At 37.6% G+C, this 22,682-nt stretch overlaps 1 protein-coding gene across 2 annotated transcripts in view; it reads left to right on the forward strand.

Annotated features, from left to right (window-relative positions):
- The window catches only part of LOC121377204, a 61,320-nt gene that overhangs the window by 11,270 nt on the left and 27,368 nt on the right, over positions 1-22,682 (forward strand). For both annotated transcript variants that reach the window (XM_041505111.1, XM_041505112.1), the window contains exons 2-4: positions 8,055-8,127; positions 13,119-13,151; positions 17,078-17,401. In XM_041505111.1, the coding sequence (XP_041361045.1) occupies positions 8,055-8,127; positions 13,119-13,151; positions 17,078-17,401 (430 nt within the window). The remainder of the gene's footprint in view (positions 1-8,054; positions 8,128-13,118; positions 13,152-17,077; positions 17,402-22,682) is intronic.

Consider the following 22,682-nt stretch of genomic DNA (forward strand, 5'->3'; position numbering starts at 1 on the left):
CACCGCCAAGACGTTCAGTTTGATTACACTCAGGTCACGTGATCACGTAGGACCGTACGTCGTCGGGACATGACCAGGGGCGTAGGCTGGTGGGGGTTCGGACGACCCCCGCCCACACACACACACACACCCGCTGAAGCAAATGGTCCACTTTCAGACCTAAAACATACTTCTTTATACATATGGAGTTTCTGGTGGTGCAAAAACAAAATAGAAAAAGGTCCACTTGGTTCATATTCGACACCCCCCTACCCCCAGGTCCAGGTCCAGATCACGCTACGCCCCTGATGAGGTCACACTACTGAGTTACTGAGGGCTTTCCCCAGGAATGTAAACAATGCTGCCAGCTGTTTGACTGATTTGTGTTCGTTATTCTCGCGTTAATTATAATTATTGTTCCTTAATGGATTGGAAACATCCAAATCAACCAGACACATTTAAACTTTTTAGGCAAAAATGTAACTTGTAACACTACTATACACTGGTGTTGAAGGTCTAAAGATGTTCAATTTATGTCCGAGGCAGATAAAAAAAAAAAAAAGAAGATCCAAAGAAGATTTTCGAAAAATTCGAAACACAACTTGAACCAAAAGTAAACTTTCATGTCCAGAGATTTTACCTACATAAATATAAACAAAGTGACAGAGAATCTGTTGATGATTTCATGACTAGATGCAAATTACAAGCACATAAGTGTAGATTTAGAGATGATGAAGATTTGAATGAGACTCACTGAACAATTGATAATGGGAGTAAATATCTCAGAAATTCAAAAGGACTTGTTAAGTAAGGACGAAACACTTACACTAGAAGAAACAATTGAATGGCGAACACCCAGAAATTATCTCCCCCTTAGAGGTCGCGTCGTCACTATACACCCTAGAGTCTCGCTTTAAACAGCTGTTCAGTAGTGTGATTTGAAGCCACTGGTCGTATAAAATTACTTGTCCACCTCTGTACGAACAGGAACAGTGGTCATATTTTTTCAGACGATGATTCATTGCACAAAGAATGTCTGGACTGCATAACGGATCTAGTATATGACAAAATACAACAACAACAACAAAAAACAAAACAGTGAATCGCTGAAAAAACGAGGCGTTTGTATGTCATTGCCAAAAACCTATCCATTCTCGGTGTGTGGATTTAAAACAAAATTAATTATTTATATATTATTTGAATAAAAACTAGTTGAAATATTATATTTTCTTCCTTTTATGTATGCTATGTGGACATTTGTTTATTTGTGTGTTTTGTTCACTGCTTTTTGGTGAGGGGGAGGGTTTAGGTGAGTTCGTCCTACCCCCCATGGCATTGATCATGTTTGTTGTCGATTATTTAATTAATTAATTTATTTATTTTTAATCAATAATTTCACAGACTAAAAGAAAAAATGTTTTAGAAACAACACTTTTTTTTATTTATGTACAGGGCCAGCGGAGTGTATTTGAAAGTGGGGATGGGGTGGGGGTACTTGTAGTGTGCTGTTTGTTAAAAGGTTGTGGTGTGTGTGTGTGAGAGAGAGACAGAGAGACAGACAGAGAGAGTGTGTGTATACATGCATTTGAAGGCCCGAACCTGTTGGTGGGGGTTCGGAGGCATGCTCACCCAAAATAAGTTTAAATATCAGATGTTAACATAGGGCCTATGACATCTCCAGACTTTTGAGAACAGTAACAGGAAAAAAGAGGAGACCATGGCCCTATCAGCCCTCACCTCTTCCACAGCCCCTAATACACAATTTGAAGAAGAAAATAATAGTTTGAGACATGCAAATAGCATACATAGGCCTACAATATAAACAGAATAGTGAGATGTGGAGTGCCCATTGAGGTGTAAAAACAATTGTTTCTTGAAACCGACCCTACCTAAAAAAAAAAAAAAAAGGCTTACCCCGATTATGTTTTCCCCATTTTTTTTTAAGTTAAAAAGAGTACAGATGTATTTTTTTTTTTTTTTTTTTTTTTTTTTTTTTTTAAAGTTTAGACTGGCCCTACCTAATATTTTTTAGTCATGTTCCCAGAATTTTTTTTATGTACAAGGCAGAATTAAATTTTCTTTTCTTCATTTGTTAAACTCTACATTTGATTATTCCTTTGTTTATCTATAGGGGGCATATTAGTTGGGTATCTCTTTTGTAAGCTGTAATATGTATGTAGGATGCATTTTCTTTTTATACTAAGCATATCTGAAATTACTGACAAAAACACTACCAAAGGATGCTGTGATGGTGGTGTAAACAAATAACTCCATTGAAAGTGAAAATGCTGAAATTAAAGTAATGGGTAGGAGTAGCCTGTGTGGTGGCCATGGGTTTACCTTCTTGGTGAGTCAGTATCTATGCCAAGTGTCAAAACCATGGGTCAAAATTATGCAGGCTGTTTTTCTGAAACAGATGTTTAACGCCAAATTTAAAATTTGCTGAGATGTAAAAAAATATTAATTTCTTTTTCATTATTGGTTATTCTAAAGAGACTGCGGAGCTTGTTTTGCAATGTGAGATTTGATTATACTTGAGGCATAACAGAACAAACTGTTTTGTTTTTGCTACTGACCCAAAAACAAACTAACCATAACAAAATACTTTCCAAATTATTATCTAGAATTTATTTACATAAATATCCTGAAACTGGAAATTTTAATATTTGTTCAAAAAATAAATTTATTTTCTTTTTCTTTATTTTTTTGGAGAGGGGGGGGGGGGGGGGTCTCTTTTTATTCTTTGTCCTTTTTTTTTATTATTGCCTAACTGGACTATTTTGGACAAATGTAGCAAAATCCCAACATTTTATTCTCCAGTGACTGTTTAAGCCTATAACAGTTTATAATACTTTTACTTTTTGGGGGAGTATGTTGTCTATATTGTGATAAATTCTAGCATGGCATTGAAAAAACCCACACTGTTGGACTGAAAATATAAATACCAGATAGGTATTGTTTATGTACAGTTTATCAAATACATGTACATGCTAAGCAAGTAACTCATACATTGAACATGAAGCAAGCCATGTGTGAATACTGCATGTAATGCATCTCTTGAAATTAATGTAATTAGTGTTAATTGGTGTTGTACCTATATTCACTTTAAACTGTTAGTAAACCATAAGTTTACTTTTATATATAGTCATAATTATTTCTTGCTGCATCTGGTTTTAGAAATCCACATTTGTAAAATAGCAGTATTTTGTTTCTTTAACTTATAATTTATTACTCTTGCAGCCTTTGGAGAGAAAAAATAGTATAATGTCTAAAGCAGTTTTCAATTGCTGTTAATTTCATTTTTAGTGGAAATCGTGGAAAGTCATGAATTTTCTTGGTAAATAAGTGTATGAACCATGATAAAGATTATTTACATTGAAAAGTGTAAAATTTAGATACCGGTAGATCAAATAGATTTATGTTAAAACAGGCTCAGTGAAATTAGAATTCCTATCAGATTATGTCATTTTGTACACACAAATTAAATTATTTACATTAACAAATTATAAATATTGAAAAACAATACCACTATCATTTCTAATTTCATGTAAATGTGTATGAAAAAGCATTGTTATATTTCTACTTACATGTGAAAAAAAAAATTAAGAATAAAAAAACTATATATTTAATATTTTAAATTTCGTATTTATTTTTCATCATTTGAAAATTTAATATTTATTTCTGTAATTATATATGTATGTTATTGATTTTTAAAAAATGTATTACATGTATACATAAACATTTTTTGAAAAATTTATTTTACATTTAATATATATATTTATTTATTTATTTATTTATTTATTTATTTTGTTTGGGTTGGGTTTGGGTTGGGTTTTTTTTATTTCATTGAAATAATTTATTAAAAATAATTGTTAACAAATTTGGTTGAATTTACTCTACTCTGCAAACGAATAATTTGTGGTTTTAAACACGTATATCTTCATATTAAATCGCGATAACAAACATTGAATAGTAAATGAATGAATGAATGTTTAACGACACCCCAGCACGAAAAAGACATCGGCTACTGGGTGTCAAACTATAGTAAACAAATAACATTGAATAGAACCCGGAAGTAAACAGCGAAGAATGGAACGTGGCGTTTTACAAATTAAAACTTTATTGAATGCTGTTACCGTTTTTTTTATTGCAAACACTCAAGTATTATGAGTCAAATATGTACACATTTAATGGTTTTGGCATAGTGGATATATGACAGAAAGTTGTAAGAACGGTAGGGAGTAGCCTACGTGGTTGGGGAAAACCCACGATTTAGCTGGACATTATTTTGTTCTTTTTTATTCTTCCATTTATTTTTTGTTTACTACCAACTGCGGAATTTCGTAGATTTTTATTATTTACTTTAATTTTTAGCCGTTCTACGCTTTAGTCACATACATGCTCACAATTAGGTCGGGAATAACAGAGTGGATATACCGATCGGTGCTTTACGACAATACAAATTTAGAAAAAGGAATGGTGAATATTGCACGAGCGCCTCCTGTCGGAAAGTCTCTGAATGTTCGCCATTAAGTCGCACAAAGGAAGAGTCAATTCAACATCTGGCTCAGTTGCAATATGTTTGCTGTGATGTACAAACCATGAATGAAGTTCAAAACAGTACATTCAAAAAGTGCAGTAAATGTGGAAGATCACATTCACGAAAACAGTGTCCTGCTTATGGACCATTGGCAAGTTGTGTGCAGAACACCTGATCCCTCAGTGCAGGGAAAGGGTTGAAGATCGACAAATCAGTCACGTGCAAGATCAAAGAGCCGCATCCATATATGACAGAGACATGGATCAGCAACAAGAGGTTCAGTTCACTACATCAGACAAGAAGATGGTAGTTCACAGAATGCTGTAGCAGGTCAGTTTGACATTTAACATTTTGACCCAGAATGAAAAAGGAAAAGATATACGTGATGCAATATTTGCTGATATAAACATTAAGCTGTCAAACGTAAAAACTGGCGTAAAAGCTACCTTGAAAGTTAGACACAGGAGCCCAAGGTAACATATTACCTTTGAGAACATTTATAAGAATATTTCCTGAACAGATCACATATGAAGGTTATCCAAAAAAAATGATTGGTTGAAATACGAAATCATACTGTGCTTACAGCTTACAACGGCTCCAGAATTAAGCAACATGGTTCCATCAGATTACCGTGTCAGTACAATGACAGCGATTGGATCGATGCAGAGTTCTTCATAGTTGAGACTGACGGTCGTGAAATTTTTGGTATGCCTAACAGCCGTGCTTTAAAGTTGGTAACATTACATTGTAACTTTACAATAGAGGTGAAGGGTAAAAATGAAAACAAAGAGTTATCTCCCCTCACAGCTGTAGAGGATTTGAATAAAACTATACCCTCGTCGATTCGAGACAGTAGGCAACTTCTCTGGAACGTATCACATCGTCACAGATCCCAGTGTCCAACAAGTTGTTCATGCTCCTAGGAAATGTCCCATTCAGCTGACGGATGAAATCGAGGCTCAACTTGATAAAATGTAGTCTGATAAAGTAATTTAGAAAGTTACTGAACCAACTGATTGGGTGTCTAGTCTTGTATACTCACGCAAAGAGATGGTGGCCTACGTATTTGTCTGGATCCTAAAGACTTGAACTGCACAACCAAAAGGTGTCATCATAAAACACCGACTTTAGAATAGATCACTCACCAGTTTGCTGGTTCGAAGTATTTTTTTTTCTAAACTGGATGCAAAGAACGGTTACTGGTCAGTGAAACTAGATGAACCAAGTAGTACGTTAACTACATCCAATAGCCCATTTGGAAGTTATCGCTTCTTGAGGATGCCATTTGGTTTGGTAATGTTTCAAGATGTATTTAAACAACGGATGGATCTTTTTCTGGAACAATGCCCAGGAACTATAGGAATCACTGATGATGTTGCTGTCCATGGTAAAACCGACACAGAACATGATGTAAATCTCCACAACTGGATAAAGGTAGCAGAAGAATATTGTCTTGTATTCAACAGTGAAAAGTGTGAGATTAGGGTTCCTGAGATAAAATTCTTTGGAATGTTGTATGATCAGAATGGTGTACACACTGATCCTAAGAAAATAGAGGACATTAAAGTACTGCCATCTCCAAAGACTGAAACTGAACTACAAGAGTTTATGGGCATAGCCACATATATGAGTCCATTTGTACCAAACCTATCTCAGGAATCAGCAGTCCTAAGAGAGTTGCTAAAAAGGATCCCGAATTTCAGTGGACAGAAGTTCACCAACAAGTGTTTGAAAAAATAAAATCGCTTATCTGTGAAGAAATCGCATTTACTTATTTTGATCTGAATCTGGAAAGTACTATCCAGGTCAACACATCCTAACGAGGATTCAAAATGACAGATACTGATACTGATCAGAGGTATAACGAGAGAGAGAGAGAGAGAGAGAGAGAGAGAGAGAGAGAGAGAGAGAGAGAGAGAGAGAGAGAGAGAGAGAGACTGCTTGAGTTGATCCAATTAAAAACAAAAAACCTTACGTTAGCACCCCCAAGGCTTCAGAGAATGCTTCTAAGGTTACCGAACTATGATGTTACAATTCTGTACAGGCCAGGAAAAGAAATGCTAGTGGCAGATGGCCTGTCAAGACTACCAAACCGCCAAAACAAACAAGGGATCAACTTGGATATCAAAGTCAGCCTAGTGCAGTTTTCAAGTGAGAGAATACACTAGATACAAACTGAAACTCTTAATGATGCAGCTTTGAATGAACTATATCAAATAATTGTTCGTGGATGACCAGATAGTATTAGGCAATTGCCCAAGTCACTGCGGCCACTGGTTCTATCGTAATGAACTGTCAGTTGAAAATGGATTCATCATGAAGGGAGAAAGAGAGTCATTCCTAAAAAAAAGCATGCAGCCTTATATACTCGAAAAGGTGCATGCTGGTCACCAAGGCATAGAAAAATGCAAGTTAAGTGCAACATCTTGCATCTACAGGGATGGTATTAACAAGGATATAGAGGAGCTCATAAAAGGGTGCCAAACCTGCCAGAAGTATCGAGAGTCTAACACAAAAGAAGATTTAATTCCTAGACATCCCGAGACGAGCATGGCAAGTTGTGGGAACAGATTTGTTTCACTTTGAAGATACTGACTTCCTGATAATCTCTGACTACTACTCAAAATTTCCTTTTGTCAGGAAAATGCTGAAACCATACACTAGTCAAGCAGTCGTGGTAGCAATACAAAACCTGCTGTCGAAACTTTGCTGAATCCTTTGTTGTTTTGCTCATGGCCCTGTCCAAGATTACATATCGTTGGCATGAACCTGAAACTTGCACGTGGAAAGTAAATATGAGTCTGTCACATTCACAGGGACAACACAAGTCTTCCTCAGATATATATGTCACGGGTTGAACTTTTTTTTTACCACTATCCCAAAGGAATAGTGAATTAAAAAAACACCGTTCCGTCTAAAAATGTACTATCCCTTCAATTATTAATGTACCACTAGTTTTCCTGACTGTGCTACGTCGCCCTGTACAACATTGCGTAACGAACAATTGTTTCTATACCAGTCTATGCATTACTGCATACTAGCTGGAATTACAAACGAACTCACTCCAAACATTAATCTCGATCAAAAAGATGGTAGGACGATGATTTGTTCTGCAGAAAAATGTAGCTGAAGAAAAAGCGTAAGGGGAATAGTCGCAGGCGATTTTCGGTATTGAACGTATTCTGTGCTTTATTTTCACTTTCATGACGGAATATTGGAAGAATTGTTTTACTATTCCGTTTTGAAATGTACTATTTGCGGAATAGAGTAAAATTCGACCCCTGTATGTCGACGATATAGAGTATGTTTGTGTGGGTGAGTGTGGGGAGCACAGACTGATGTGTTTGTGTGTGTGTGTGGGGGGGGGGGGGGGTGTTGGTGGGCACAAGATTTGTTTATTTATATGAAGGACAAAAACATTGTGTATAGTACAGTAACGCCCTCATAAGTGGCGACAATTCCTGGGCCTTTGCCATTGTACACATTCTTCATTAGTTTAGAACAAAAATTTAAAATACATTTCTCTTATTTACAGACTAGGGATATGAAGTTAGCTGTTGCATTAGTCGTCGTGTTTGCCTTCGTGCTTACTGCCAAGCATGGTACAGGTAATGATAATGATTTGTTATTGAAGTCCTCAAAATAGTTACTCTATACATAACTGTGTGTGTGTGTGTGTGTGTGTGTGTGTGTGTGTGTGTGTGTTTATGGTTTAAAGCTTTTGGTATCTATAAATTGAAAGAACCACGTTAAAATGTACGATTTAAATTAAGAAATATTTAACATTAACCAGAAGTTATTCTAGAATTATAGTTAAAGTTTGATTTTAATTGTGAATTTGAACAATTTCTGTGTTTGTTATTTTGACGTTGTCTACCGACGTGCCTTCAGAGAAACTCTGAAAGTAATGACGTAATGTTCGTTGAGGTTATGTTATATGACGTAATTCACCCCGGCTATCGGGCTATAAAAGGCGAAATGACTTGACTCCGGATGGCTGAAAATGTCTCTAAACCATATTGAAGTTAGCAGCTGCACTGTTTATCTCCCCCTACACTGAGAGCGATGATCCAGTTATTCGGCAAGTTGGCTGTATACCGGAAACAAAGTCTACATAACACTGATATATGGGACGATGTAACGATGGAAGACGACCACGGGGAAGAAGAGAAGACAGAGGAAGACGAAGAAAGCGGGGGGGGGGGGGGGGGGGGGGATTGGGACTAAACCTGGCAGCTACAGTCGCAGGGCTGCCAACAATTACGATTTATGCGGAATCATTACGATTTTCCATCTCTTATTACGCCATTACGCCCGTAATCTGAAAGATTACGGTAAATCCGCGTTTTCCTGTTTTTTGGGGTTTTTTTTTTGTAATAACCTACCGCCCCTACGAATCACATAAATTGGACTCGCCCAACTAGCCGCAAATGAGCACGGAAGTTTTTTTGCGCGCGCAACGCACTTCGGGATAGACGTAGCTTGTGAAACGATGCCATTTTGTAAAGATGTCGAAAAAACGCGAACGATCAGAGCCATATGAACTGTGCAAAGCTCAGAAAAAACCAAAAGTAGTACAGAAGTATAAACAGGACTACAGCAATGAGTGGCCTGTTTTGAAGGCCAGTTCTGTTAGTAATACTAGTGCATTTTGCACTTTATGTCGTGTTGATTTTTCTGTTGCCCATGGCAAAAATCCAAAGGCGCATCAAAACGAAGAAACACCAGGACATCGTTGAGGCCAGCGATAAAACAATTCATAAAGAAATATCTGGATATTTTACACAGCAAAAGGGTTTATACGACGAGTCACAATTCCCGCGAAAATGATTACTCTTTCCCGTTTTTAAATGTTGGCAGCTATGCAGTCGAATCTCTAGCCCCACCTCCAAGGAAGCCGGCGTCACCTCACCATATTGAGTTTGACCCACCTGCCAGTCCAGATCCTCTTCCTAAGCCATTTCAACCCCCTCCACCAGCCCCTGAAAAGCCCGGGGGGGGGGGGGGGGAAACCAGCTAAGGACGTCACCAATCCCAACCATCCCCTACAACCAAGAATGTTGAGGACTTCATAAAATTATATGAGGATCGTGCCCCAGCAATACAACAATAACTATACAGACGTTCTGGTCGTGTGTAACACCGGCCCACCATTCAGCAACACCTACGACAGATGGAAGGGCTCCTTCAACCTGAGCAAACTGGAAAGCGAATGCTATGGGCACATTCATACAGGCAATCATCAGACTGAGCCAACAATGAGACAATACACAAGGCTTTGCACAGGGTCTTCGAGAGCCACTACCTGATCGTCTTGAATGCCTATGGACACTGCTTCCAGAACATTAAGAACTTTGACGCCAATCCGCAACTCTGACAGCCCATTTCAGGGCTACACCATCACCATTTTAGTATAGCTCGGTACGTTTAGGTTTAAAATGAAAATATCCGACACCCTTTAACTTTCGTCTGATCTGTTCATATTAGCCTTTAAGTCTTTTGGACATAACGCAACAAAATTACTTCAATTTTTCAGCATAATTCTCAGTCAGAGAACTTCCAACATTTTACAGCTGCCTCTTTCGCCTTACCTCGGTCCAGCAACAACTGGTATTCTGTGCTCCTTCAGTGCCGATTTCGTAAGCGAGAATCCAGCCTTCCATGCCACCTTTCCTGTCTTGGACGCAAGAGCTTGCTCCACAAGAACTCGTGCCCACGACAGGCGTGCGCTACAACAGCTTGTTCTGAATGTGCACATTAAACTCTCTGACCTGACCTGATCTGACCTGGCTTGTGGCTCAGGGGTTTGCGCTTCCAGCACTCCAAAGATAGAAGATTGGAAACCAGGATTTCTTTGTGGGAAGCATAGGACAAAGAATGCACTTTGCTTTAGGAAACGCAGTAACCTGCATTGCGTCCAGTGCATGTGGAGAACGCAGTACCGTGCATTTAAACCACTTTCACACATAGAAAAAAGAAAGAAATGTTTTATTTAAAGACACACTCAACACATTTTATTTACGGTTATATGGTGTCAGACATATGGTTAAGGATCACACAGATTTTTGAGAGGAAACCCGCTGTCGCCACTTCATGGGCTACTCTTTCCGATTAGCAGCAAGGAATCTTTTATTTGCGTTTCCCACAGGCAGGATAGCACAAACCATGGCCTTTGTTGAACCAGTTATGGATCAAGTGGTTTACACTTACCCATTGAGCCTTGCGGAGCACTCACTCAGGGTTTGGAGTCGGTATGTGGATTAAAAATCCCATGCCTCGACAGGGATCTGAACCCAGTACCTACCAGCCTGTTGACCGATGGCCTAACCACGACGCCACCGAGGCCGGTTTCACACCTACACGTTGTAGCCACCGCGATCGCCGTGTTCTCAAGGAACGTGGTGGTCAACTTGGCAAGGATGTCTGTAGAGCTCTTATTAGAATGCATGCTTACAATTGCTGCGATACAATCAGTGCATTTGCAGGTAACGGAAAAGCAAGTGCTTTGAAAATACTAACCAGTAACAAAGAAGTGCAGAACACATTCATGGAGTTAGGCCAGGAATGGGATGTATCGCCAGAACTCACGAACTAGCTTGATGCATGTAGTAAAAGTCAATGATCTCAGATGTCATCTGTTCTGGCAAAGAAATGGGAGATAGAGAGTCACCAATTGCCACCATACAGGGACTGTTTGATGAATCATGCACAGCGTGCTAACTACCAGGCTGCAATATGGAGAAGATGTTTGGTACAAGACCCCAAGCTACCAAGCCCTGATGGTAGAGGTTGGAAAATTGAAGAAGAAGGGTCTGAACAGCTTCTTGTAGACTGAATGAATGGTCAACCAGCACCTCAAGCTGTGTTGCAACTGTTCCAAGATGTGTAAACTTTTCAAATGTGTTTGTTTAACAAATGGACTTAGGTGCACTGATATGTGCAGATTCCAAGACTGTGTCAACCAGGTTTTATGTACAGATTGTGATGGAAGTGTAGAAGTGGATGAGCTAGAATATGACTGTTTACTGATTAAGCTGCATGAACTCGACCAAGTACATAGATCTGCAATACAGCTTTAAAATGGTGAACATCATTTTGTAATATAAACACCATAAATTCGGATTGTTTTATGTCAGTATTTTCCTTTAACTGAATGTTGAACAGACGTATGATTTCAAACGCAATACACATATTATCTTTTGTTTTGTTTTTTGATCATGGGATGTTTTTTATTTATTTTTTTTTTTTTTTATTATTATTTATTTTTTTTTATTTGTTCTTGTGGGGGTTTTAAGGAGAGGTGATAAGTCTCCAGATCATTTAAATAACTGCGTTGTCTTTGTTATCAAACAAAGGTAAAATTATCAAATTTAATGGAGACCTTTAGTACTTTTATATAACAAAATAAATTTTAATAGCATACCAATATATAGTTTCAAAAGCAAATACTACAGGTATGAAACAAATACTATCTAGGAATTAAATGGACTTTGTGAGGCAAAAAAACCTGAAAATATTGTGAACTTAAACTTAGTAAAATGTCCTATCTTGGGGTGTGGTAGTCCTGTTAGTCAGCCCGGAGAGCGGCTATCTTACTGACATGGCACTTGAGAATAACTTCTGAGAGCATACAGTCACAAATTTGTTAAATTATCATTTGAATTCGTGCAGAGGTGTGAGCTTGAATGTGTTGATGATGTTTTATCGTTTATATTTTTAAATGTAAAAGAAAAGTGTTGTGTGAGACCCTAATCCTAGAAGTATGGTCATATTGTTGCTATGTTTGAAACGTACAGTCTATCAGCATCCTTCCCTCAATTTTGTATGGTAACGTGAATCACAATAAAATTTTATAATAGTTATATGTAGAAACCACACTAACAATTCTGTTGAATTACTGCTGCTGTAAAATTGGGGTGGGGTTATTAAAACGGTCAACTATATTGAGAAAGCTTGAAGAAAACTTTATTTATAGGATATAAATAATCACTGGATGTCAAAATGAGGTTCTGGTACAATAAAAGCCTTGCGAGAGAATATTTAAGGCTATGATATTAAACATCAGTTGACATTTCTGCTAGAAATTAAAATGGCTCGATATTAATGTTGTAAGGTCAACGAAAAAGTGTGGTCCGAGACCCTAAATATCAAAGGTTTTCCATTTTGTTTAAATGGCCGAATTATATCATCCATCATCTCTCTACTCCCCAATTTTTATATTCATATCTGCTTTGAAAATAATTGTATAATGGTTTTAGTGTAGTCACCCCTTTCGCAATTGCATACAAATATACTGTTCATGCACATAGGGTTATGGTGACAAAAGAGGTAGTTACACACAGACAGCTGTGAGTCCTGCAATGCTATCATCAGTGTTCCATCACTAGATAAGTAGACATTGCAAAAACTCACGATGAGCATTCGTCCCCTCAGGTGGAACCAATAGCCAAATTGTAGGGGTCTGGCTCATGGACTAATTCCAATGAAGTCACTTTGCATCACTTTACACAAAAAAACACCAAAACAAACAAACAAACACATGAAAAAACAAACAAAACAAAGCCCACAACATCTGACCATGCAATGTTCTCTGTTCTAGCAACTGGTTCTACAGCTGGTCCAACCACGCCAGGTATGTTGTTTATATTAATTTGTAATTACCCATAACTTATACCTTATAGTTAATTATAGGGGCATTTCAGGAGAACAAACAGTAATAATCTTGTTTTGTTGGGACTTTTGCAGGGCAAAAAAATTGGCATGTACAATTTTGTCGTCCGTCTGTCGTTTTAAGTAAAACCAATACCAACACAAACGACAGATTGTTCATGCAAACGCTGTAATTGTTCATCAGAAAAAAAAAAAAGATGTGTTGGCCAATGATATCACTGGGTTTGGGTTTTTTGGGGTGGGGGGGGTTGTTTTGTTTTTTAACCAACAAAATACAAACATATCCTACTTTTTCTTTATTATTTTTAAACACAATATCTGTTCGTAAACTTGCTTTAAATGTAAAACAGTACACAGATAAAAACATTTGGGATTTCCTGTGACCTAATTATTTCCAATTTTGTTTGATGGTTTAGAAGAAAAATAAATTGATACCTACGAAAATACTGAAGGCAAAAATCTATATTTAACTACTACGAAACATTAGGATGACAATAAAAGTATTGGATTTACAGATACTCATACTCTAATCAAGAAAATGTAAGTAAATTATAATTTTAATAATTATAAAAGGTTTTATTACCCATATGGGCTCAAATATACGGGGTAATATTTTTTCGATCTCTGCACAGTGTGCAGATTGCTTCTACAGCCACTGATTGGCTGGCTTAAAAATCACGACGTTTGGTTGGTTGTTTGGCATGGCCGGAACTTCACTTTCATTCATATAATGTTTCCATTCATGAGTCAGATTACACATACGTTATACGATCTACAAAGATTTACAAAAACAAATACTCATTTGTTTCGTAAACATGAAATGGTATATTTTCATAAGCAGCGGCTTTAGTAATATATAAAAACAATTATTTTCAAATGCAAATACAGTCGTATTATTTTGTACTTTAAACATTTGGCTGTAAAAAGAACGCCGTTATGCTATGATGTCACTTACATTACGTCATGTAATGTGCGTAAGATTATATGACTTAATGGCTGATGGCTTTGTTATAGACTGCAGACGAATTTTTACATTAAAAATCAGTTAAAATTGACAATGGGTAATACAGAGAATAACCAACTCGCTACGAGGAGTTACGAATTATCTGTTCATCGTGAATGAATGTTGTAAAACCCTCGCCAAAGGCTCGGGTTTACAACATTCATTCACTCGGGACAGATAATTCATAATTCCTCGTAGCTCGTTAGTTATTCTCTAAATATTGGACAGTATAAGATTAACATAAGTTCGGTACTTTCCGTTCAGACACGAAAGCATTAAGCTCAATGCTTCCGGGAAATCCCTATCTATTATGATTTCATTCAGATTATTGTTTGGCACCAACAAGTACTCCCCTGTGAAATAACCGATGGCATAGTGTAATTTAATGTAAATGGCATATATATATATTTATCATATAATATCTTACATTTTCAGTGCAACCACATATTTTAAGAATTTGATAACTTTGCAAATTAGATGTAAATTAGTCGAGGTCTCGGCACTAGGTTTATTGACATTTAAGCAAACGTACTTGGGTGACACTCCATGATTGAGGTATGCATTCATAGTCATCAAATAAAAACATTTCAATGGTAATTTGACACTGAAAGCTGTCCAGCGTTCAGAAAACAAAAAACGTTAGGCATAACTTTATTTTGATGTAAGGACATCCAAAATGACGTCATTCGAGTTTGACGTCATTTCCATTAAAAAAATACATTCAATAAAAGTACAGTTTACAATAACACGTTGTATTAAGCTTGAGCTTACATGATAAAGAGATTATTACCCTCGTGTATTTCGGTATCGTCAATATCATATATTGACGATACCGAAAAACACTGGTAATAACCTCTCTCTCTCTCTCTCTCTCTCTCTCTCTCTCTCTCTCTCTCTCTCTCTCTCTCTCTCTCTCTCTCTCTCTCTCTCTCTCTCTCTCTCTCTCTCTCTATCTATATATATATATATATATATAGGCCTACAGTCAAACCTGTCTTAAGCGGTCACGCAAGGGAATAGATAAAAGTGGCCGCTTAAGAGACAGGTGAGCGCTGACAACGTGTCTTGTTTTACCGTCTGTACTGCTAATCAACGGATGTGTGCTTCACAGTTAACTATAAATCAACTTTTGATATGTCGTGATAAGGTGTGAAGATCGGTTATATGCTTCACCTTATCGCTGTTGTTAAAATATAAATGTTATGTAATAGTAAAGTTTAACTGTGGCCACTTAATACAGGTATTTTAGAGATTTGTGATCCGATTAATCATTGGGTGGCCGCTGGCAGCATTAGACAGGTGACCGCTTATTACAGGTGCATTTACATTATAAATCGTTTGGGAGGGGAAAATGACCGCATTAGGCAGGTGACCGCCGAGTACAGATGACCGCTAGGACAGGTTTGACTATATATATATATGTGTGTGTGTGTGCATGTATGTGTGTGTGCGTGTGCGTGTGCGTGTGCGTGTGCATGTGCATGTGCATGTCTATGTCTATGTCTATATATATATATATATATATATATATATATATATATATATATATATATAGTGTATGTATTTATAATAGGTGATGGAGAAAAGCTACGTACATTGTTCATATTGCATTCTTGTTTGATTACCGTGACCCATTTGCAATTTGCATTTGTATCTGAACTACTGTAGAGAAGCATTTGTGTGGACACTAAAACCACCTGAACGACATATTGGTTGTCTCGGAAATTCAAATTGTCCTGTTTTTGTAGTTGTTAAACCTAGTGTGTTACAATAATCCTGTGTTTGACACCAGGCCATTTTTAATAGTAATTGTATGTTAGATTCAAAGAAAAGTGATAACTGCTGATTACAAGCTGAACTCAGCCTTGGTTCTGTGCGTCTCGTTATGCCACTTATGTTTACAGTTGTGCTGAGTTGGTAACTATTCCTGTATCACCTTTCTGTATTCTTTTTTCGCCGCCTTCGTCTAAAATATTTAGTTTATGCTTTGTATCATCAACTTACTTTATTATTATTTTGTCTTGCTATGCCTGTACAGTGCCATATCTACCCTGGAATAAGTGGGATAACGGTAGAAAAACAAATCATGCTTCAGGTACTGGGTTTCTGCCAGAGAGTACGAAGGGTAAAATTGTGTATCCTAAAATATTTGAAATTATTGGATATAAATAATTTTTAGAGAGATTATAGTAAGATGATTACTCGTTACAATTTCTAAACGTATATGGAATACAGTATCCAATTTCAAACGATTTCAAGTCCATAACTACCTAGCGGTGGTCGTTATGATCTGTTATGCTTTTATTACCTATCCTCAAATTATTTCCTGGCAGTAAGCCCTAGGTAGACAAAAACGGATTATTTTAACCTAAACAAGGTACTTTATTTTTGTATTGTTCATACATACATACATACATGCACATACATAGTGTGCGCGCCCCCCCCCCCCCCCCTCCCCCAATAGTGGGTTGCACCCACCCAATCTAAAATCATGGCTCCTCCAGTGCATCATTACAATAACATTGTTGGTCTTACTCTTATGTGTTTAAATTCTTATTTTTATTTCAAATTCCGATCGCATGTTTTCAAAATGTGCAGTCGTATAGTATATTACAGGCTCTCTAAATTTGAAGACGAAAATAGGTTACTGACGTAATGATGTTCCGGAACAATAAATATACCTTTACGTCTGTAATAAAGTTAGCACACCTTGGAAACTTGGGGACATTTGATTCATTATTAATATAGATATTGTGCAACTATCCTAAACAAATCAGCTCTGTACTATTTGTTTCCGGGTTCAACACTAATTTTGACTTCATGTTCCTGGATTAATGTATACAGTTTTGTTTATTAGTTGTTTTTATTGTGTTTTTTCCCCCCAGGTAAAGCAACCACAACAACCACTGACTGTATGGGGCCCGGAATTGAAGGGCAGAAGACAGAAATAAAGTGTAAGATAACTGGAACTGTACAGTCAGGAATACAGTGGATTGGACCACTTAATAAATCTGTAGTCACGTGTAACTATCTACAGACGGTTTGTGCTACGTCTGGGGAATTCACTGACCACTACACCGGTGTGATCGATTCGCCCCAACAAAACACCTTGGTAATAAAGTCGTTCGATCCCAAAACTGATGTTGGTACATGGACGTGCTATGATGGATGGGGTGCCCGACGATCGTATTGTAACAAGTCCAGCGGAAGTAAGTTATATGTAGCACTAATTTCCTCTATTTAGATTTCATTAAAAAATCTGTGGACATTATGGGGAAATATATGCTTGGGTTAATAATATTAATAATAACAACATAATAAGAATAATAATAAATAATAATAATAATAATAAAATAATAACAGTACTAATAACGAACCAAAAAACAAAACAACGAAAAAAATAGAAGAAAACAAGAGTACATTCTTATTTTATTGTTTTCATATACCTGTGAACCTACGAAGAAAAGAGATGACAATAATAATATTAAATATATAAACAATAAAATACAACATTTTGGTGTGGGTGTGGGTGTGTTCATACCCTGATGGACCTTAAAAAGGTTACATATTTTCGACGATCATTCTAAAGTAAAGGGTTATAGTTTTAACAAAAATATCATAAACTCATTTCCAATTGTCCTTCATTCCGATAGCAATACACACACACACACACACACACACACACACAGCTAGCTGTGGCATAGGCCCACGGAATGCACCATACACACAATTCGTCCACCCCTTGCAGCAACAGCAGTGGTACAGCCCACGCATGTCTGATGTCTACTGGACAAGAGACACACAAAACCACATTCGTGTCGTTTATAAGACACAAATTACAAATATTATATACAAACATGAAAAATGACGGTGGAAAAAATCGATCAGAAAAATACAACAAAAATATTTTTGGGTAGAAAAATGGTTAAAGTTCCATATCCTGAACAAACTGGCTCGTGATCGCTGTTTTATTAAAAGAAAAATGGTGTTGACAGTGAAAAAGTCAATGTCAAAACGTTACTTAACCATCGAATTTAATTAGGTCAGCGCTCAGTGAGCAAACGTCTTGTAATGGTGGTTAGCTGTCCAGTATTTGTGTCCCTTATTCCCAACAAAAGTGTTTTCTGACCAGAGTTTTCTTTTTAAAACGAAGTGTAATAAATATCCCAATATTTTGTGATTTTCATTGTTGGTATTATCAAATAAGCTGTCACAATCAGTTATCGATCCCTGAAAATGACAGCGACGTGCTAACATTGTTATGAAGCGAAAATACTTGTTCTGTCCAGTATGTCGACTGGCGAGACGTCGGGCGAGATATCTCGCCTGCAGTAGTCATCAGGTTAAAGAACCGTCCATCCATCGAACAAAGTCGAACAAGTGTTTAGGAGTTTACCAAATGTTAAGAATGCCGAGAATGGTACTTCATTCTCCACAAAATGTGTGCTGTTTAAATGTAATTTCACAAACAAGTAGAAATAAAACTAAATCAAAGTATCAGTGCATTTACCAAGGTATGATAACAGGAACTGTAAACTACATAACTGTGTATAGCTTTCCACGCTGGTAATGTATAACTGTGTGTATGTTTCCACGGTGGTAATGTATAACTGTGTGTAGGTATCCACTGTGGTAATGTATAACTGTGTAGGTATCCACGGTGGTAATGTATAACTGTATGTTTCCACGATGGTAATGTATAACTGTGTAGGTTTCCACGCTGGTAATGTATAACTGTGCGTAGGTTTCCACGATGGTAATGTATAACTGTGTAGGTTTCCACTGTGGTAATGTATAACTGTGTAGGTTTCCACGGTGGTAATGTATAACTGTGTATGTTTCCACGATGGTAATGTATAACTGTGTATGTTTCCACGGTGGTAATGTATAACTGTGTGTAGGTTTCCACGATGGTAATGTATAACTGTGTGTATGTTTCCACGGTGGTAATGTATAAATGTGTGTAGGTTTCCACGGTGGTAATGTATAACTGTGTGTAGGTTTCCACGGTGGTAATGTATAACTGTGTGTAGGTTTCCACGGTGGTAATGTATAACTGTGTGTAGGTTTCCACGATGGTAATGTATAACTGTGTATGTTTCCACGGTGGTAATGTATAACTGTGTATAGGTTTCCACGGTGGTAATGTATAACTGTGTATGTTTCCACGCCGGTAATGTATAACTGTGTAGGTTTCCACGATGGTAATGTATAACTGTGTAGGTTTCCACGGTGGTAATGTATAACTGTGTAGGTTTCCACGATGGTAATGTATAACTGTGTATAGGTTTCCACGCTGGTAATGTATAACTGTGTAGGTTTCCACGATGGTAATGTATAACTGTGTAGGTTTCCACTGTGGTAATGTATAACTGTGTGTAGGTTTCCACGCTGGTAATGTATAACTGTGTATATGTTTCCACGGTGGTAATGTATAACTGTGTAGGTTTCCACGATGGTAATGTATAACTGTATTTCCACGGTGGTAATGTATAACTGTGTGTGTTTTTTTACGGTGGTAATGTATAACTGTGTGTAGGTTTCCACGGTGGTAATGTATAACTGTGTGTATGTTTCCACGGTGGTAATGTATAACTGTGTAGGTTTCCACGGTGGTAATGTATAACTGTGTGTAGGTTTCCACGGTGGTAATGTATAACTGTGTATGTTTCCACGGTGGTAATGTATAACTGTGTAGGTTTCCACGGTGGTAATGTATAACTGTGTAGGTTTCCACGGTGGTAATGTATAACTGTGTAGGTTTCCACGGTGGTAATGTATAACTGTGTATGTTTCCACGGTGGTAATGTATAACTGTGTAGGTTTCCACGGTGGTAATGTATAACTGTGTAGGTTTCCACGGTGGTAATGTATAACTGTGTAGGTTTCCACGGTGGTAATGTATAACTGTGTAGGTTTCCACGGTGGTAATGTATAACTGTGTAGGTTTCCACGGTGGTAATGTATAACTGTGTGTAGGTTTCCACGGTGGTAATGTATAACTGTGTGTAGGTTTCCACGGTGGTAATGTATAACTGTGTATGTTTCCACGGTGGTAATGTATAACTGTGTATGTTTCCACGGTGGTAATGTATAACTGTGTGTAGGTTTCCACGGTGGTAATGTATAACTGTGTAGGTTTCCACGGTGGTAATGTATAACTGTGTAGGTTTCCACGGTGGTAATGTATAACTGTGTGTAGGTTTCCACGATGGTAATGTATAACTGTGTGTAGGTTTCCACGGTTAATGTATAACTGTGTAGGTTTCCACGGTGGTAATGTATAACTGTGTGTAGGTTTCCACGGTGGTAATGTATAACTGTGTGTATGTTTCCACGGTGGTAATGTATAACTGTGTAGGTTCCACGGTGGTAATGTATAACTGTGTAGGTTTCCACGGTGGTAATGTATAACTGTGTGTAGGTTTCCACGGTGGTAATGTATAACTGTGTGTATGTTTCCACGGTGGTAATGTATAACTGTGTAGGTTTCCACGGTGGTAATGTATAACTGTGTAGGTTTCACGGTGGTAATGTATAACTGTGTAACGATGGTAATGTATAACTGTGTAGGTTTCCACGATGGTAATGTATAACTGTGTAGGTTTCCACGGTGGTAATGTATAACTGTGTGTAGGTTTCCACGGTGGTAATGTATAACTGTGTAGGTTTCCACGGTGGTAATGTATAACTGTGTAGGTTTCCACGGTGGTAATGTATAACTGTGTAGGTTTCCACGGTGGTAATGTATAACTGTGTGTAGGTTTCCACGGTGGTAATGTATAACTGTGTGTAGGTTTCCACGGTGGTAATGTATAACTGTGTAGGTTTCCACGGTGGTAATGTATAACTGTGTAGGTTTCCACGGTGGTAATGTATAACTGTGTGTAGGTTTCCACGGTGGTAATGTATAACTGTGTAGGTTTCCACGGTGGTAATGTATAACTGTGTATAGGTTTCCACGGTGGTAATGTATAACTGTGTAGGTTTCCACGGTGGTAATGTATAACTGTGTATGTTTCCACGGTGGTAATGTATAACCACGGTGGTAATGTATAACTGTGTGTAGGTTTCCACGGTGGTAATGTATAACTGTGTAGTTTCCACGGTGGTAATGTATAACTGTGTAGGTTTCCACGGTGGTAATGTATAACTGTGTGTAGGTTTCCACGGTGGTAATGTATAACTGTGTATGTTTCCACGGTGGTAATGTATAACTGTGTAGGTTTCCACGGTGGTAATGTATAACTGTGTAGGTTTCCACGGTGGTAATGTATAACTGTGTAGGTTTCCACGGTGGTAATGTATAACTGTGTGTAATGTTTCCACGGTGGTAATGTATAACTGTGTAGGTTTCCACGGTGGTAATGTATAACTGTGTGTATGTTTCCACGGTGGTAATGTATAACTGTGTAGGTTTCCACGGTGGTAATGTATAGGTTTCCACGATGGTAATGTATAACTGTGTAGTAGGTTTCCACGGTGGTAATGTATAACTGTGTAGGTTTCCACGGTGGTAATGTATAACTGTGTAGTACGGTTTGTATACGTGTGGTAATGTATAACTGTGTGTAGGTTTCCACGGTGGTAATGTATAACTGTAACTGTGTGTAGTTTTTCCACGCTGGTAATGTATAACTGTGTGTATGTTTCCACGGTGGTAATGTATAACTGTGTGTATGTTTCCACGGTGGTAATGTATAACTGTGTAGGTTTCCACGATGGTAATGTATAACTGTGTAGGTTTCCACTGTGGTAATGTATAACTGTGTGTAGGTTTCCACGCCGGTAATGTATAACTGTGTGTATGTTTTCACGGTGGTAATGTATAACTGTGTAGGTTTCCACGATGGTATTGTATAACTGTGTAGGTTTCCACGATGGTAATGTATAACTGTGTAGGTTTCCACGGTGGTAATGTATAACTGTGTGTAGGTTTCCACGGTGGTAATGTATAACTGTGTATGTTTCCACGGTGGTAATGTATAACTGTGTATGTTTCCACGGTGGTAATGTATAACTGTGTATGTTTCCACGGTGGTAATGTATAACTGTGTATGTTTCCACGATGGTAATGTATAACTGTGTATGTTTCCACGGTGGTAATGTATAACTGTGTGTAGGTTTCCACGGTGGTAATGTATAACTGTGTGTATGTTTCCACGGTGGTAATGTATAACTGTGTGTAGGTTTCCACGGTGGTAATGTATAACTGTGTGTATGTTTCCACGGTGGTAATGTATAACTGTGTGTAGGTTTCCACGGTGGTAATGTATAACTGTGTATATTTCCACGGTGGTAATGTATAACTGTGTATGTTTCCACGGTGGTAATGTATAACTGTGTATGTTTCCACGGTGGTAATGTATAACTGTGTGTAGGTTTCCACGGTGGTAATGTATAACTGTGTAGGTTTCCACGGTGGTAATGTATAACTGTGTATAGTTTCCACGGTGGTAATGTATAACTGTGTAGGTTTCCACGATGGTA

The sequence above is a fragment of the Gigantopelta aegis genome, chromosome 7, assembly GCF_016097555.1.
Source record: "Gigantopelta aegis isolate Gae_Host chromosome 7, Gae_host_genome, whole genome shotgun sequence".
Taxonomy (NCBI): Eukaryota; Metazoa; Mollusca; class Gastropoda; order Neomphalida; family Peltospiridae; genus Gigantopelta; species Gigantopelta aegis.